The sequence below is a fragment of the Raphanus sativus genome, chromosome 8, assembly GCF_000801105.2.
Source record: "Raphanus sativus cultivar WK10039 chromosome 8, ASM80110v3, whole genome shotgun sequence".
NCBI lineage: Eukaryota > Viridiplantae > Streptophyta > Magnoliopsida > Brassicales > Brassicaceae > Raphanus > Raphanus sativus.
Window position 1 is genome coordinate 1,288,349 of NC_079518.1, and position 18,877 is coordinate 1,307,225.

Here is an 18,877-nt window from a genome sequence, read left to right on the forward strand (position 1 = left end):
CAAGAGCTAATAGTCACTAGGATAAGAAACCATTCGCTTAATGTTTATTGTATATTCCACAATGAAGTCATGTAGCCATTTTGCATTCATACATTTTTCCTGAGAAAACTCTTCTCTAGATCAACCGTTGTTTGTTTTTTTCTATTTTTTCTGTAGATGGTGACATAATTGAGGGACCATCAAGGATATCTCTCAGCTGTCCTATCAGGTACGGGGATGCTATTCTATATTTACATCTCAAGAAATTGCTTTCACAGTTACCTTAACCTTTAAAAGATCTAATCATCACCATTGTAACAGCCGCACACGTTTCCAACTTCCTGTGAAGGGTCATACCTGTAAACATCTTCAGGTGACACACTTTCTGTTTAGTGCGAGAAATGATAGTATCAGTCTTGTTTTTTTGATATCTGTTTAGTATGAGAAACTATAATATATTGTTATTTTCTGTTGCAGTGTTTTGATTTCTGGAACTATGTCAAAATAAATACGAGAATACCATCATGGCGCTGCCCGCATTGCAATCAGTCTGTTTGCTATACTGACATCCGTGTAGATCAAAACATGATAAAGGTAAAGCAGCTTACTACTGTTGCTTTGGTGGTATATCTTTTGACATCCTACGCTGGATAAACAACCTTGTCTAATATCCACAGATTCTAAAGGAGGTGGGAGGTAATGTTACGGATGTGGTTATCTCTGCTGATGGATCATGGAGGGTTGTAACGGAGAACGGTGAGAATGTGGGAGGTGTGCGGGAAACCACTCATGAAAACATGGACCCAACTAGTTTCCAAAACCTGGGGCCTACTGTTTTGGATCTTACCAGAGATGAGGATGAAATGGAAACATCCGGAGGCACTCAAGTCAGTGAACAGAAGCCTTGTGTATCCGAGATCCGGGGTCTGTCTTCTCTTTCAACTGACGCACTGCCAGAGTTGCCACAAACTTTGAATATAGTTGATGGGCAGCAACACGTCATCAACTCTACGCAAGTAGGAAACACGCGAGATTCAGCAGGAAGAGATGCCATTCGTACCAACCCATATCCGCAAGATAGAAGATTAGCTACAAATACTCCCAGCTTTCACATATCAATGCCTGGTGCTCAGTCTTCTCAGTTTCAAGGGTCACATGTTACCCCCCTTAGAAATTGTCTCGGAAGAACCACTGATTTGATGGAGAGATGGAGTCATATATATGGAAATAGCACAACTCAAACTCCAGTGACACCCATGCCTCCTCCGTTGAATCACCAGTATGCAATTCAGGTTCGTCATCCATATGTACTCAATTGTTATTCTTTTGTTATTCGTTCTGTTTAAAAATTATGTTCCCATCTGTTTGCAGAACCAGAGGCTTCCCACCAGGAGCATGTCCACTGTGCAGGAAAGATCGATCCCATCTTCCATTACACATCCCCAAACTTTGGGTGTCAACAACTATGGAGGGACCTCCGTCCAGAGACACATGCAAACACCTGTTCAGAGACGGAATCTTGTTGGCGCAGCATCGTCGCGTGAGTCCATGAATTTGACTCCCGCTAACACAGGGCAGATCCGTATGAGAGGCAGTCTAATGCCCGGTTCCACGGGGTATGACCACATGACCATTCGACCTACTCAGCCTGTTCAGACACAAGCTCAAACACTTCCTCAGGCAACAGCTTATAATTATATGCCGGTTCAGGGACAAGCTCAAACACTTCCTCAGCCTCAACCAACAGCTTACTATAACAACATAGATGATGAAATTCAAGCTTTTTTGGCTCAACAAACGGAAGCTGGACTCGGTTCAGTTCCCGTGGCTGAAGGTGTTGGGACGCTGGGGTCGTTTTGGTCAATGCCTCCTGAGACATGGTGATTATCTGATGGCTTTAGATGATATGCAGCCACAGCTGTTTGTAGCAATAGCATGAATCCCACTAACACAAACCAAATAGCATACAAGTCGTTATTGTTTTTTCTGTTACTAACCGGTTTTGGCTTCCGGTATGTATATGGGGGTATGTTTGAGATTTACTCAATTTGAAAAGAAGGCGGTAATTATTTAATTCTTTTGTTAACATAAATATATTTGTAAACATAAATCCAAAGAACTTTTAACCTAATAATTCATAAAGTTTAAGATTAGGGGACGTCATTTCAGGTGTGTGTTAGTGCGTTTCTTAATTTAAGCAGAACCTGAAAGCACTCACTAGACATTATTAAACAATCAAATGACGAGACTTCTGTCCTATATGTATATACTTTTGCGGTGGTCCAAGCTATAGTTCATTTCTCAAACATTCATTTTGTGAGGTCACAGTTCCTATCCTAAAAGAATAACGTTTTAAATACTTTTTCTTTTTTTGCCTACCTATCGAACTCATATTTGAATTGTGTACTTGGTTCAAATATCGGATCAAGTACCAATACAGTGGAGTAGTATTATCAACCAATTTATTATCCTAACCTGTAAGCCAAAGACAAAAGAAAAAAAAACTAATTACAATCCTATCACCTTTTATTTTTGGTCAACATAATCCTATCACCTAAGAATAAGGGAAAGTGGATCGAAGTTGTGGACTGGTAGGTACTCTGTTCATCATACCAAAAACGTGAACTATTCAAATAAAAAATAAAATAAACATGAAACTTGTTGGAATTGTTCTTTCGAGAACATCAAATCTCACTTAGAATCCTATACCTTCTCATATTATAATTTTTTTTTAAAAGAAAAGACAATTATTTGAGGGGAAACCGATATAGGAAAGACGACAAGAGAACACCGCATGAATGTATTATCTATCAAATATTGGACAAGTGAAGGAGCGAGAGATACCGGATCCAATGTACCACGAGGGGATTCCGACTAAACAAATGAATAAATAGTAGAAAGTTTTAACCAATGTTTACTTCTATTATCGTATTTTCTGTCTCGAGCAGCCGAGCTCCACTTGTCTGTAACAACAACAATCTATATAACCGTAGAATAGTCCCATGCTTGTAAAGTATTTGTCTTTGTAATTTATTAGCAAGTCAAATTCAAACAAGCTCACGATAAGGATAAAGCTGGGTGTAAATTTTATTTGATTGGTTATTCGATCGATCCGAAAAAATCGGATATTTGTAAAATTTTCAAGTAAAATAGATACTAAAATGAATATTTGTTAAAAACGAAATAAATACAAATACTAAAAAAAAATTAGAAACGGATATCTGATCTACTCCGACTTTTATACAAATTATATATATATATATTCTCTGTATATTATTATTAACATATAATTTGTTAAATTTTATTTTAAAAGTTACTTATAAAAATACTAAATAAAGAGAATATAAATTTTTTATATAAAAATACAACTTTTCTAAAACAATCTTTTATAAGAAAATTATTAATTTTTAAAAATTTATAAAACATATAGTTTCATAAATTATTTACTTTATTTTTATGTAAAAATATTTCTAAAAATGGTTATATTTTCTAAAATTTACTTGTATTAAACAAAGTGGATGAAGTATTCGTAAAATATCCGTGAATATTCAAAATATCAAAAAAATGGATATCCGGAAAACCGGATATCCGTATTTTTGCTAAGCAAAACAAATCGAAAAATCAGATATCCGTGAAGTACGAAGCAAATCACATATATTAAAAAAGAATGCTAGTATTCGATTGTGCTCAGGCCTACTCACGATTCCATTTCCAACTCGCTCTATCAATTTTAACTCCAGTTCACCTTAAACCGTTTCCAATGTATTTTGCTATTTTCATTTATAAAATAAAGTAATTCTATGATAGATATGAGATATACTCAAATGTGTTCTTATAAAATGCAATCTCTAAATATAGAATATAAATAGAAGAATATTATTCTTTCTTATATTTAGAGATTTCTATTATAAAGGAAGAAATATATGTGTATTGGAGTAATATCACTTTTAAATACTATTATAAAGACGAAAATAACAATAAATTGGAGAAATTTTTAGAGTATTTCCAATGTGAAACTCTTTTTTTCTTCAAACGGAATAAAATAGAATATGGATTAAAAAATAATTCAATCATATCCATTTTTCACTTATAAAAGAGTAATCAATAAACGAAAACTAGATTATTCTATAGAGTAAACTTATTTTTTACAACCGGAGCAGGAGTAAAATATTTTTATTTTATGCTTCATTTTATTCCATTTTAAATACCCTTATGACTGACTTGTTTAGAGAACTCATTGGTTAATGTGAATCCTTAGACTAAGAATATATATATATATATATATATATATATATATATATATATATATATATATATATATATATATATGAAGTTATATGTTTTTCTTTGACATATAAAGTTATCTGTTATATGAAGCCATCTGCGATAACATACACTGATAAACTATTAAATTCCGTTTCTTTCACAAATTTTTTTTCCAATTAAATTTGTATTTTTAAATAATTATAAATTTCAATAAAATTAGTGACTTTATTCAATTACTATTAATTTTATTTTATTGCAAATTGATAATTACATGAAATGATGTATTATAATATGAATGTCATTTTTTAATGTGTGAACAAATTTAAAATATATCTAAAACAAATAAAGTAATGAGAAACAAAATATGATCAAATGATTCCAGAAAAAGACAATCACCTGCACTTGCAGTGACAAAACACTACTCAATTTGTACAGACCTTTACTGCAACGGCATTTTAACTCAGTACACTTGTGAGCGTGTTACTTGGTCTTTGACTTTTCTTAATGCATGTGCCAAGAGATGATAAAATCCACTTAACAAGTCATCGTCTTTCAATATGCAAACACTTCGAACATTTAATTGATACATGGCATGTATTGTGACGTTAATGTTTTCAAACAATTTCTGAAATCAGTAAACACACAACAACAACAACAACAACAATAATAATCTCAGCTCATAACTGAGTTCTTAGAATTTTAACGCACGCTCGATTCATATTAAACATTATGATTCGTTATATCATTTGAGAGTCTCAAAAAAAAAAATCTACCTCATATTTGGCTATAACCCTACAGTTCCTGTTAAAGATAAGTTTGAATAGGACAATAGATACCTTTAAAGGTTGTTGGTGGTTTCATGATCGATCTTCTTAATTCCAAGAAAAGCAATCAAAATCTGTCTTTATCAAACTAGATATGAAAATATGTCAAAATTTTGAAATGATAGGATACACCGGTGAGCATAAGACATTTAAATATGTATATGAACTTTCTAGTTTTGCTTACAAGTAATCTCGAATTGGGTCATTACTCTAACGCAACAGATAACGTACACGGCTTTTTTCAATGAAAACTTCAAAGCTCTCTAACAACGCGTTTACTATTGCATGCAACCATATATTAAATGTGACAACTCATTTCAATTCGTGAGAAAATTGATTAACTCACGTCCTAGCAATCACGTAAGATATTTTATATCCTACTCCCTTTTCAAGAGTATTTTAAGACTCGAAATATTGGTTATACGCGGCAATTGATGAGTTGACTTTTTAAAACGGTAGTTAAAAAAGAAAACAATTAGGTCTTAATATATACCACAAGTGATTATTGCAATTATGTTGTATTTTAGTTTACTTATTTTCTTAATTTTCACTGGGGAGATCATGCATGTGTTTGACTCGACCAATCCATTTGCATGTGACAAGTCTTTTTTTTGGACAACAACAAATAATTCAAATCATGTGCTTTTTTTGGTTACTGGCGCAAGACATGTGTTTTTGGTAAAACTCGTATAAATATAAATCCTAAGACACTTGTCAGTTTTGTTTAACAAGTATACTGAAAAAATTGAACTATGCAAGCATGTCTAGATGATTCTGATTTCTACATATGCAAACAAATTTTGTATTTATGGATAGTTCTGTTCAATATAACAAATCTTAGCTAGTTAGTTTATGCAAATACAGATTCACGAGTGCATCTAAACATTATCACATATATAATGAATCACAAAGTTCACTATATTACAGTTTTTGATTCGTGGTGGGGACCAATATCAAAGTTACCCAATAAAGAAGGGATAACAGCCACTGGCAAAAAACAAAAGAACAAATTGATAAAGATGATTAATCAGGGGCGGATGTAGCGGATGTAGAGGTGAATGTTGTGGGGGCACTATCAAATTGTTTAAAGAATCATTCGGGGCATGAAGAACAGTACCAAAATTTGACATGGAACTTTTAAAAATCATCAGGGGCATCTGCTCTTATCCTTGGACCATGTGGCTCCGCCACTGTGATTAATCACATACTTTAAATAATAAAAAGTTTCAAGTAATAAAAAATCAAATGGAAAAAAAAAGAATAATTAAAAGTTCAAATAAGAAAAAGAAAAGGAAAATAAAATGAACAGAATAATTTCCTTTTAAATAGAACAAAAAGGAAACGTGACACAAAAGAAAAGTTGGAAGCTGACCTCTGGCTTTCCTTCCTCCACTACTCAAGGAATATAAATGAGCTTTTCTTTCGACTTAGTCTTCCGTCGAAACCAAAAAGCAATCAAAAACAAATATCATCGTAAATACTCTTAAGAAAAGAGCAAGAAGATGACGATGTCGGAGAACCAAAGAAACCTAGAAGCTGGCTTGTTACTGAACAAGAACCGAAACGACATCAACGAGTGTCGTATCACCGTGGTTGTGCTCTTCAGTACCTTTGTATCTGTTTGTGGCTCTTTCTGCTTCGGCTGTGCGGTAAGTCAAATCATTCATCAAAATCTTTGGTTCCTTTTTTCTGTTTAAAACAATAAGAATAAATCATATATATCAAAAAAAATCTATGATTCATGTGTATGGGGTTGTATATTACAGGCAGGTTATTCATCAGTAGCTCAAACAGGGATCACAACAGATTTAGGCCTCTCCGTTGCACAAGTAAGAACACCAAACCATTTCATGATTCTTCTTCAATTAAAGTCTAGTCTAGCTTCTATTTTTGGCTTATATTTGTCTCTTTTTTACTTCTTTAGTACTCCATGTTTGGTTCAATCATGACCTTTGGAGCCATGTTTGGTGCCATCTTTAGTGGGAAAGTCTCAGATCTCATCGGTCGAAAAGGGGTAATTTTAAACTTACCATCTATATCCTCTGTATTTTATTTTGTGAAAAAAACTTCTTGCCTATACTGATATTCTCTTGGTTCTTTTAAAATAACAGACAATGTGGTTTGCTCAAATCTTCTGCATCGCCGGTTGGCTTGCAATATCCGTTGCAAAGGACACGGTTTGGCTAGATGCTGGAAGGTTTTCCACTGGATTTGCAGTTGGTTTATTCAGCTACGTGGTAAATATTTTCTTACTCATCTCTTTATTATATAAGTTTTTTTTGGTTAGTCTAAACTGATACTATTTTAACTCTGTTGCAACCAGATACCAGTTTATATCGCAGAAATAACACCAAAACATGTCCGAGGAGCATTTGTATTTGCTAATCAGGTAATTTAAAGAGTAATCAAAGAATAATAATGGTTTAGACAGAAAATCTTCTGATATACTAATGTTTGTTAATTACAGCTGATGCAAAGTTGTGGGTTGTCATTATTCTACGTCATTGGAAATTTTGTTCATTGGCGTAATTTGGCGTTAGTAGGTAAAGCTTAATTTTTTTGTTATCTAATAACAACTTTAGTGATTGGAGAATGATTTATTTATTGGTTTCTTTCTCAGGTCTGATTCCATGTGTTTTGCAAGTTGTGACTTTATTTTTCATTCCAGAGTCCCCTAGATTGCTGGTATGTTTAAATATTTTCTAAAAGTTTTGATGTATATAGGAAAAAAATGTGGAGTAAACAATTGTAATTTGGTTTACATGGTATGTAGGGAAAATGGGGATGTGACAAAGAATGTAGAGCTTCATTGCAGCTTCTCCGTGGGGAGGATGCTGATGTCTCTGAAGAAGCCAACACTATCAAAGTAGATATAACAACTATTTTCTAATTGTTTTCTTGTTGTTTCAACTCAAAACGTTGCTAATAATCTTTACTTTTCAACTCTAGGAAACCATGATCTTGTTTGAAGAAGGACCAAAATCGCGGGTTATGGATTTGTTCCAGAGGAGATATGCTCCATCTCTTGTTGTAAGTTACTCGATAACCTTTTATGGTGAATATGTGATTTTCTCCTTGGCCGTTTACTGAATGTTTGTGAACTTTTTAAAGATTGGTGTGGGGCTAATGCTTCTACAACAGCTCTCTGGAAGCTCAGGGATTATGCTTTATGTCGGTAGCGTATTTGATAAAGGAGGTAAAATAGCAAAAACAAACTCTGTTCCTCATGTAACTATTCTTGATTTGTTTTCATTTCGAGTAACAAATATTTACTCTTGACAGGATTTCCAAGCAGCATTGGCTCGATGATTCTTGCAGTGATCATGGTATGTCGTTGCACAAAATGATAAATGATTTATTTTACTCTTTTAAGAAAATAATAAACATTTCTTCCAAGGACTACACTTATGCATCATGTGTTCTTGTTTGTAGATACCAAAAGCTATATTGGGTCTGATTTTGGTTGAGAAAATGGGACGAAGGCCGCTTCTACTGGTAAACTTTTTTCTACCTTTTCTGATCAACTGTGAAATGAAGCAAATAAAATTTAGATTTTTTTTTTAAAAAGAATGAACTTTAATTTCAGGCTTCTACTAGTGGAATGTGCCTTTGCAGCTTGTTCCTCGCATTTTCCTTCAGCTTTCGGGTAAAATAAACAACTCGCTAGACCAAAAAAAAAAGATATAGAAACTTTAATATTGCTCTGTTATATTTATTCATTTCTACTTTTCTTTTTTGGACAGTCATATGGCATGCTCGATGAGCTCACTCCAATTTTCACATGCATCGGTGTAGTGGTATATATAAACATCTTTTGACATAAAAGAAGCAACTAAAAACAATGCTCTTTGTATAAATTGACCTGACTTTTACATTCCAAAATATCAGGGTTTCATCTCTTCATTTGCCGTAGGCATGGGAGGCTTACCATGGATCATCATGTCCGAGGTATCAACCAACATTGACTTCACCTCAAAGTTAAATACCTTTTCAGCTCTAAAAAGGGTAAAACATTTTTGTTTTACAGATTTTCCCAATGAATGTTAAAGTATCAGCTGGGACTCTGGTTACCTTAGCCAACTGGTCCTTTAGTTGGATTGTAGCTTTCGCTTACAACTTCATGATAGAATGGAACGCATCAGGTATTATTATATGGTCTTTTAAAACTCTTAACATGATCAAACTTTATTAAATCCTTCATCTCATTTTTGAAGTTTGTACTTTTCAGGAACGTTCTTGATCTTCTTTAGTACATGCGCTGCGGGTATAGTCTTCATTTATGCGATGGTACCAGAAACTAAAGGACGAACGCTAGAAGATATACAAGCTTCTCTTACAGATTTTCTACAATGAGACTGAGATTTACCTGTTCATAGTTATATTTTTTGGATTCAAAAGGGGGAGGTTTTAGGTTCATAGTAGTTTTTGTATAATTATTTCCTCATTTTAAACAGTATAACAAAGGGATCATCTGAAAAAAGAAAGTTTAGATCTCTGTGTTTCTCTCTTTGTGTGTTACTCAGCAGCTCCTATACATGTATAGTATAATCCCACTTTATGCACAAATGAATTATAAAAGTTAATTTTCAGTTGCTGTGTTTTTGCTTTCACTGTAAGTTTCATAATACATTGAACTTTGGCCGACTAATCATTTGGTTTGTTCATGAATTATAAAAGTTAATCCTCAGTTGCTGTGTTTTTGCTTTCACTGTAAGTTTCATAATACAATGAACTTTGGCCGACTAATCATTTGGTTTATTCCATTTTTTTGGGCTTCAATATGTAATTTTACTTAATTTTTAAAATATTTTAGTATTTGTGATCTGATTCATTTTTAACAGATGTTTATTTTTAGTATTTGTTTTGTTTTGAAAACTTACGAGTATTTGATTTTTTTATCAAATAACGGATCGAGTCAAATTTAACTATAAAATATTCAGCTTTAACAACCATATATGTGACACGATTAACACATCTGATTTGCAAATATTATAAGGATTGATCAATTTGAAAGTTTAGCCACCGTACCGACGTTTTAATTATTTTGATTTTTTTTGGTCACTTTACGAAGCGACGTTTTAATCTATTATCTATTGTTACAAGTGGTAACCAAGATATTCATTTCAGTGTTAAACTATTCCTAGTTGGCCACTTGGACGTATCAACATGATTTGTAAAACAGAAATGGAATCACTTATAGAAAGATATATTTTTATAATCAGAAAGGAACAAAGCGAATATATAGGAATGAACTCATGAGTTAACTTTTTCTCAACTTTCCATGATCTCGTTGATATTTTTTTGAATAAAAATTTGGAAAGTTGTTCTAGAAGTCGCTAATCGACTAGACAGTATAGTCCAGTTACTAATCCGTAACTAGTGCACGCTTCTTCTCATATCAAGATATTTTAAGTAGATGACAAAAATATGCTTAAACCCTAATTCCATTTTCTCTAACGCTCCATTATGTTACTTGAATTCGTTTTCTTATGTATAAATTAGAAGACTAAACCAAATTGAAGCTGAACAAGCTGAGCTCAATAGATAAATTTCTTAAACAAATCTATTGAACATTACCGAGTTAGAGACAAAATAGTAGGTTAGTTGGCCGATCACGTCATAGTCGCGTATGAATTACGCACTGCATAGTTTGCTGAAAAATCAGTGAAGATAAGTGAGCTATGGATCAAGGTTTTTTATTCAGACGACGTAACAATAGTAAATGGGCCTAAGATATTTGAGCTCGGTGGTAGTCCAATTCTTTTCAGAAGATATTTGGCAAGAAAATCCCCTTATTATTAATCCATAAACATTTTAAAAATTTAACCTTTAAAAAGTAAACTAATTTCGATGTTGTCATTATGCCTATGTGTCACTCTCACAATCCTTCTCAGCCATCATTTAAAATTATCCTTAATTTACTAGAGTAATTACATATAATGTCATTGGTCCTATTATGTTTGTTATATTCTCATTCCCAATATATTATTTGGCTCATTCTTTATATTATTTGACACATATGCATTGCAAACATGTTATATAAAATGAGTTGTCGAGTCCAAGGACACATATCATTTCGAGTTTTTTATTACATTTTTCCTTTGCATCTGTACGGATCATATTTTTTTGTATGCTAATTATCACATGCTTTACTGATTTTGCTATCATATATGTGTACATAAATTATACATTCTTTTATATATTCTTGAACTTATACATTCTTCTATATATATTTTTTATTCTTACCGACATTCTTTTATATATTCTTGAACTTATACATTCTTTATATATTCTTGAACCTATACATTCTTTTATATATATTTTTATCCTTACTAACATTCTTTTATATATTCTTGAACTTATACATTCTTTTATATATTCTTGAACTTATATATTCTTTTATATATTCTTGAACTTATACATTTTTTATATATTCTTGAACTTATATACATTCTTTTATATATTTTTTTATCCTTACTGATATTCTTTTATATATTCTTGAACTTATAAATTAATTCTTTTATATATTCTTGAACTTATACATTTTTTATATATTCTTGAACTTATACATTCTTTTGTATATATATATATATATGTATGCTTACTTGCAATATGAAATATGTAAAAAATGCATATATGTATACATATACTTATACATTCTTTTATATATTCTTTTAATTATACATTCTTTTATATATGTGTACTCTTTTTTTCAACATTTCGAATTTCGAAAATAGGAACCACATACAACATTATTGCATGTTTTTGGAATATGGGAAGCATATAAAATTAGGAACCAAATTTATAGTGATTTGGGGGTGATTGATATTATTTGAGCAAAATATCTATAATTTTGAGGATAATTTTATCAATCTTGACCATGATATTTATGCATTTCCTAAATTATGAAAAGATGATCTACAATAAATATAAACTTGCTAAAATTTTGGTCAAGATATGAAATATGAAATATCTAAAAAATGCATATATGTATACATCTACTTATACATTCTTTTACATATTCTTTTAATTATACATTTTTATATATGTGTGCTCTTTTTACAACGTTTCGAATTTCGAAAATAGGAACCACATACAACATTATTGCATGTTTTAGAATATAGGAAGCATATAAAATTAGGAGCCAAATCTATAGTGATTTGGGGGTGGTTGATATTATTTGAGCCAAATATCTATAACTTCGAGGATAATTTTATCAATCTTGACCATGATATTTATGCATTTCCTAGATTATGAAAAGATGATCTACAATAAATATAAATTTGCTAAAATTTTGGTCGTTAATAATGGAAATTGGACAAATATATTAATTAGAATTTGTTGAATAACTGTGTTGCTCACCAAAATTATGACTGTGTATGACACGTGTATATATGTTGCTCAAATTATCAGAGATCAATGATATCATTGGTATTTGGTATGGCTTCGGTATATAAATGGACCATTATTTTTTCAAAGAGATGCAGTGACAATCAATTATTTTAACACAAGACCGGAATATATACTTTAAAGTCTAAAGTATATTATTTTACTAATAATGTTAACCGCTATATATTATTACTTATACCATTTTGACAAGGCGCAGGTCAAGTAAAAGTGTATTTTGCACAATAGCCGTAACTAATACTGGGCCGATCGGTATTTCTCATCCGCTTAGATAAAAGGAAAATGGGCTCTTTTATTTTGTGGGCTCTGCAAACAGCGCATGGCATTTGGTAACTTCCAAAATTTTCCATGGACCTAATTAACTCTTGAAAGAAATTGAGGTCGAAACTGAATATTAACGAAAAGTGAAAAAGATGTGTATTAGTCAGGGTTGAGACGGATCCGGAGATCGGGAAAATTTTAGATATTCGGATTTAGATTTATTGGAACCGTGAATTTAATATCCGAATTTGGTTTTCAGATTTCTAGATATTCATCTATATATCATATTATCCACGGATATCCGGATTTCGGATATCCGTCTATATATCATATTATCTGTGGATATCTGGATCCGGATTCGTAAAAATAATTAATATAATAAAATAATAATTTTAAAAATATAAAATTCTAAATAATTCATAAATTAAATATTTATTCAAGATTTATAAATATGAATATAATATTAAAATAAAAATATAGTATTATAAAACTAATTTTATGAGTAAATATTAATAAATCAAATATAATTATTAATACAACTAATTTTTAATGTATTTTATAAATAGGAATCCGGATCTGGATATCCAGACCTACAAAATAATATATTCGGATATAGATTCGGTTTTGACAGATTCTTAAATTTACTATCCGGATTTAAATTCGGACACCTCGATATTTTATTTACTGAGCGGATTCGGAACGGATCTTAAATTAAATTCGGATCCCAAATAATACATCTATCAGTGCATGTAGCCAAGGTGACCTAGTATTCAAAAAGAAAGCCAACGCCCAACGGGACGCTTTCTAAATTTTTACTCTTTTTTGTCATAGTCTAAATTTTTACTCTCGAGCTTGGTTATTGCATTTATGATCAAATAGATCAAATAGATCAAATAGATCTTTAAACCTAGTAGCAATCATGCCTCTATGGATTTGGTTAAAAGGGGTTCTGATACAATATGCGGTAAGGCGCAGGTGTTTAGATGAAATGCGGAGAAAAAATAAATTAGTAGTTTTGTTTTTTGTAAAGGCTGGACAGGATAATTGTAAAAATGCTCTACGGTTGGAGCCTGAAGGAAAGGATCCATATACAGGGGAGGTTCTGGATTATGGGCATAGTAAACTAAGGTTTTTGTGCGTTCCTGGAGGCTTTATGATTGGTAGCAGATGGTTTCTTGGGAATTTAAGAGGGTGTCCTTATACCCGATATCTCGCTCGGAAGAGCAAATTAAAATGTTTTTTTTAAATGAGAGTTATTAGTTGGAATTGTAGAGGTGCGGGAAGTAAATGGACGATAAGTTATTTACGGGAGATATGGCAACTCCATAAACCAGATTTTCTTTTTTTATCGGAAACCAAACAAGACCGTATATTTCTTCAGGGGTTTCAAGTTCATTTTGGTTATGATAACTTGGTTACAGTGAATCCTATTGGCACAAGTGGTGGCTTAGCTCTCTACTACAATAATGAGCATCAAATTAAGATACTATACACAAGTAACAGAATGATTGACGTGGAGGCAGTAATGCTGGGGAAAAGAGTTTTCATGACATTTGTTTATGGTGATCCGGTTCAGAAGCAGAGGGATCAAGTATGGGAAAGATTGACTAGATATGGCTTGGCAAGATTGGATCCGTGGTTTATAATAGGAGACTTGAACGAGATTACCGGAAACCATGAAAAAGAAGGGGGCAATTTACGGAGTGCAGATACTTTTTTATCTTTTAATAACATGATTAGGAATACTGGATTATTGGAATTCCAAGCTAGAGGAAATAAATTGTCTTGGCAAGGAAGGAGAAATAAAAAGATGGTTAGATGCCGTTTAGATCGCGCATTAGCAAATGAGGATTGGCACACACTTTTCCCGTGTTCTTATACCGAATATTTAAAGATGGTGGGATCGGATCATCGACCAGTGGTGGCGTTTATGGAAAATAAAATTAAGAAAAAAAGGGGTCAATTCCGGTTTGACAAGAGATGGATAGGTCAGGAAGGCTTATTAGAAACAATTGGGAGAGGATGGAGTGACACGGCAGGAGCTGGTCGGGATAACTCGGCAGATTTTGTATCAAAAGTAATCAACTGTCGTCATGAAATTTCTACTTGGAGAAAGAATAATCCACCTTATGGGAAGGAGAGAATAGGCGAGCTTCAAAAGGCACTGGAGGAAGTACAAACAGATGATAGCAGAACTCAAGAAGATATTATAGAGGTGTCAAGGAAATTACAGGAGGCTTACAAGGATGAGGAGGAATATTGGCACCAAAAAAGCCGAAATATGTGGAATATAGCAGGAGATAGAAGTACAGCTTTCTATCATGCCCTTACGAAACAGCGTCGAACTCGTAATCGGATTGTGGGACTCTATGATAATAATGGAAATTGGATAATTGAGGAACAAGGGGTGGAGAAGGTAGCTGTGGAGTATTTTGCGGAATTGTTTGAAACAAGTTCCCCTACGGAGTTCGATGGTTTCTTGGAAGAGATCACGCCTAAGATCACGCCACAGATGAACGAACGCTTAATTCGGTTGGCTACTGAAGAGGAAATCAGGCAAGCGTTATTTATGATGCACCCAGAGAAAGCTCCGGGACCAGACGGAATGACAGCTCTGTTCTTCCAACATTCTTGGCACATAATAAAAAAGGATTTACTGGATATGGTCAATGGTTTCTTGACCACTGGGGAACTGGATTCACGGCTAAATGTCACAAACATATGCTTGATTCCTAAAAAAGAGAGGCCGACTAGGATGACGGAACTCAGACCTATAAGTCTTTGTAATGTTGGATATAAGATTATCTCAAAGGTCTTATGCCAAAGATTAAAGGCGTGCCTCCCAGTATTGATTTCGGAAACACAATCGGCATTTGTACCTGGACGTTTAATTTCGGATAATATTCTAATTGCTCAGGAGATGTTCCATGGTCTCAGGACAAATAAATCATGTCAGGGTAAATTTATGGCTATCAAAACGGATATGAGTAAAGCATATGATAGAGTTGAATGGAGTTTTATTCAAGCGCTCCTCACTAAGATGGGTTTTGCCAGTCATTGGATTCACCTAATGATGGGTTGTATTTCCTCTGTGCAGTATAGAGTTCTTTTAAACGGTCAACCAAAAGGAAATATAATCCCACAGAGGGGGCTTAGGCAAGGGGATCCCTTATCCCCTTATTTGTTCATCATGTGCACAGAGGCTCTCGTAGCAAATATTGTCAAAGCGGAAAGGGAGAAGTTATTGACAGGAATAAAGGTTGCACGGGCATGCCCACCAATTTCTCATTTGCTCTTTGCAGACGATAGTCTTTTTTTCTGCAGAGCACAAAAGGAGGAGTGTCAGACAATTTTAAGAATTCTAAAGGAATATGAAGTGGTGTCAGGGCAGCAGATTAATTTTGATAAATCGTCAATTCAGTTTGGGCATAAGATTGACGAGACTATTCGTCAGGAACTTCGGGATTGTTTGGGAATACAAAATCTGGGAGGAATGGGATCATATTTGGGAATTCCGGAGAATTTGGGAGGTCCCAAAACACAGGTGTTTGGTTTTGTCCAAGAGCGTATCAATAACAGAATAAATGGGTGGACTTTTAAATTTTTTACTAAGGGAGGAAAAGAGGTGATCATAAAATCAGTGGTAACGGCCTTACCGAATCACATAATGTCCTGCTTTCGTATTCCGAAAACGATTATCAAGAAACTAACAAGTGCAGTTGCTCAATTTTGGTGGAGTCCATCGGGCAATACGAGGGGAATGCACTGGCAATCATGGGACAAAGTGTGTAAACCCAAAGAGGATGGAGGATTGGGATTCAAGGATTTCTCGGACTTTAATACGGCTATGTTGGGGAAACAACTATGGCGTTTAATCGAGAAACCAACTTCTTTGTTTTCTCGAGTTTTCAAGGGGAGGTATTTTAGGAATGCATCGCCTTTGGAACCAATTAGATCATACTCGGCGTCCTATGGATGGCGTAGTATTATCTCTGCTAGATCTCTGGTTAGCAAAGGACTAATCAAAAGGGTGGGAACAGGATCATCTATCTCTGTATGGAACGACCCTTGGCTCCCATCCACCCGCCCGAGACCAGCAAATAAAAACAATCATACTCTTTATCCAGATCTCACGGTGGATGCTCTTATTGATGCAACATCTAGAACCTGGAATCTGCAGGCTATAAGGACACTGGTGGACCCACTGGATGCAAAACTTATCGAAAGTTTGCCACTGAGCCGATCTGGGCAAAATGATCGGGATGGTTGGCATTTTACATTGAATGGGAAGTACACAGTTAAATCAGGATATCAAGTGGAGCGGGTTTATCCGGACAGAGGTCAAATCATTCAGGAGTATGGCCCTTCGGTGAATTCTTTGAAGGCTCACTGCTGGAAGATAAGGTGCCCACCAAAAATGAAACATTTCTTATGGCAATTAGTCTCGGGATGTATATCGGTTAAGAAGAATCTAATGGGAAGAGGTTTGAAAGGGGATACCGTTTGTGACAGATGTGGGGAACCGGAGGAATCAATAAACCATGTGTTTTTTGAGTGCCCACCGGCAGTTCAGATTTGGGCTTTGTCAAAAATCCCTTCAAATCTGAATATTTTCCCGACACAGTCGCTGTTTACAAACATAGATTATTTATTTTGGAGGATCCCACCAGGATGGAATGACCATCATTTTGCGTGGATCTTATGGTACATATGGAAAGCACGAAATAATAAAGTGTTTAGTAATTTGGATATTGATCCTTTAGAGACCCTTAAACTGGCAGAGAAGGAGGCATTATTATGGGACGAGGCACAAGCGAGTGTGACTCAGGAGTTAGACAGTACTAGCCTGTCAGATCCAGTGATACCCAATATACCCGGACGATGGTGCTTTACGGATGGCTCATGGAAAGAACATGACCAATTTTCAGGCCAAGGATGGTATAGCACACTGGAAGGTTTTGATGGACTTATGGGAGCAAGGAATACAAGAGCGGCTAGTTCGGCCCTACACTCAGAAATAGAGTCCCTTATTTGGGCAATGGAATGTATGCGGAATCTAAGGCAGTTTTCAGTTACGTTTGCAACGGATTGTTCTCAGTTGGTGAAGATGGTTTCGGAACCAGAAGAGTGGCCAGCCTTTGCAAGTTACCTAGAGGATATCTTCGTCCTGAAGAGAAGTTTCAACAGTTCAGAGCTCGTTCATATACCACGAACAGAAAATAACAAGGCGGACAGTCTAGCACGCAGTGTAAGGAAGCAACCGTCTTTTGTCGTTCATATGGATGCAGAGCTACCAGTTTGGATAACAGAGTCTATATGAGTCTGTTTGTTGCTGTCAAAAAAAAAAAAAAAAAAAAAAAAAAAAAGATCAAATAGATCATAGTGACACGTATTTTAATATATATGCATATAGATCAGTCAAATTTGACGAGATTTTGATCAATTTAAAACTCATTCAAAGTACTCGAAATGGATCAACTTCATAGCTGTTGCTCCTTGGCTGTATATGTGCGTAGAGAAAGTCAATAATTTGTGTTTAACAAAAAAAAAAACAAAGAATGGTCTACCAGAAAAATAAAAGTCGCAACGACTATTCAATTATCCAATCATTAATAACATTAACAACATATAAAATTCTTTTTTTTCTAAACAATTTCTCACAAACTCATCGCCTTTGCCTGCATAAATTTCCTTTTTTTTGTCATCTAGAGTTTCCATTAGCATTGAACATAAACACATGAATTTATATGCTGAGAATATGCCTTCAAACAAAAAAAACACATGAATTTGTTATTTGCATGCATGTATACATTTAGGAAAACACAAATAAAACTATCACTGTAACAAGTATAATTAAGCAAAAAACAATCAAAGAAAATAAAAATCAAACACAATAGTCAAGGTCAACGAAGATGATCACTCAATCTAAAACAGAGCAAATATTTTTCTAAAAGAATGTGTTATTTTGAACCGCCTTCTCATGTATAAAATCAATTATATATATACGCGCGGGACGACCTATTCTAAAATATCCGATAATATTAACAAAATGCAATTACACAAATATATATATAGTAAGATGAAACTCAGTGACCATAGTTTGATCCCCCACCCTAAAATACACGACCAAGTCCACTGAA

The 18,877-nt window shown here is 33.9% G+C and overlaps 2 protein-coding genes across 2 annotated transcripts in view; both read left to right on the forward strand.

Annotated features, from left to right (window-relative positions):
• LOC130494248 (E4 SUMO-protein ligase PIAL1-like) overlaps positions 1-2,021 on the forward strand; it is a 4,295-nt gene extending 2,274 nt beyond the window's left edge. The window contains exons 13-17 of the mRNA XM_056992165.1: positions 157-208; positions 301-352; positions 457-573; positions 657-1,271; positions 1,351-2,021. Coding sequence (XP_056848145.1) covers positions 157-208; positions 301-352; positions 457-573; positions 657-1,271; positions 1,351-1,863 — 1,349 coding nt within the window. The 3' untranslated portion in view covers positions 1,864-2,021. The remainder of the gene's footprint in view (positions 1-156; positions 209-300; positions 353-456; positions 574-656; positions 1,272-1,350) is intronic.
• Positions 2,022-6,438: 4,417 nt separating this feature from the next.
• On the forward strand, positions 6,439-9,658 carry LOC108822593 (sugar transporter ESL1). The gene is made up of 17 exons (XM_018595710.2): positions 6,439-6,718; positions 6,836-6,898; positions 6,994-7,083; positions 7,181-7,306; positions 7,393-7,458; positions 7,537-7,612; positions 7,690-7,754; positions 7,843-7,935; positions 8,019-8,099; positions 8,181-8,265; positions 8,352-8,395; positions 8,502-8,564; positions 8,656-8,715; positions 8,813-8,866; positions 8,958-9,017; positions 9,097-9,211; positions 9,298-9,658. Exons 1-17 carry the CDS (start codon positions 6,572-6,574, stop codon positions 9,420-9,422), a joined length of 1,413 nt encoding a protein of 470 aa, XP_018451212.1. The 5' UTR covers positions 6,439-6,571; the 3' UTR covers positions 9,423-9,658.
• Positions 9,659-18,877: the final 9,219 nt, after the last annotated feature.

Excerpts from the sequence above, each read along its gene's own strand:
- LOC108822593 (XM_018595710.2), top strand. The coding sequence starts at position 6,572 with ATGACGATGTCGGAGAACCAAAGAAACCTAGAAGCTGGCTTGTTACTG. Across the intron at positions 8,396-8,501 it reads TGATTCTTGCAGTGATCATG|ATACCAAAAGCTATATTGGG; the intron begins GTATGTCGTTGC and ends TCTTGTTTGTAG. Across the intron at positions 8,716-8,812 it reads CATTTTCCTTCAGCTTTCGG|TCATATGGCATGCTCGATGA; the intron begins GTAAAATAAACA and ends TTTTTTGGACAG.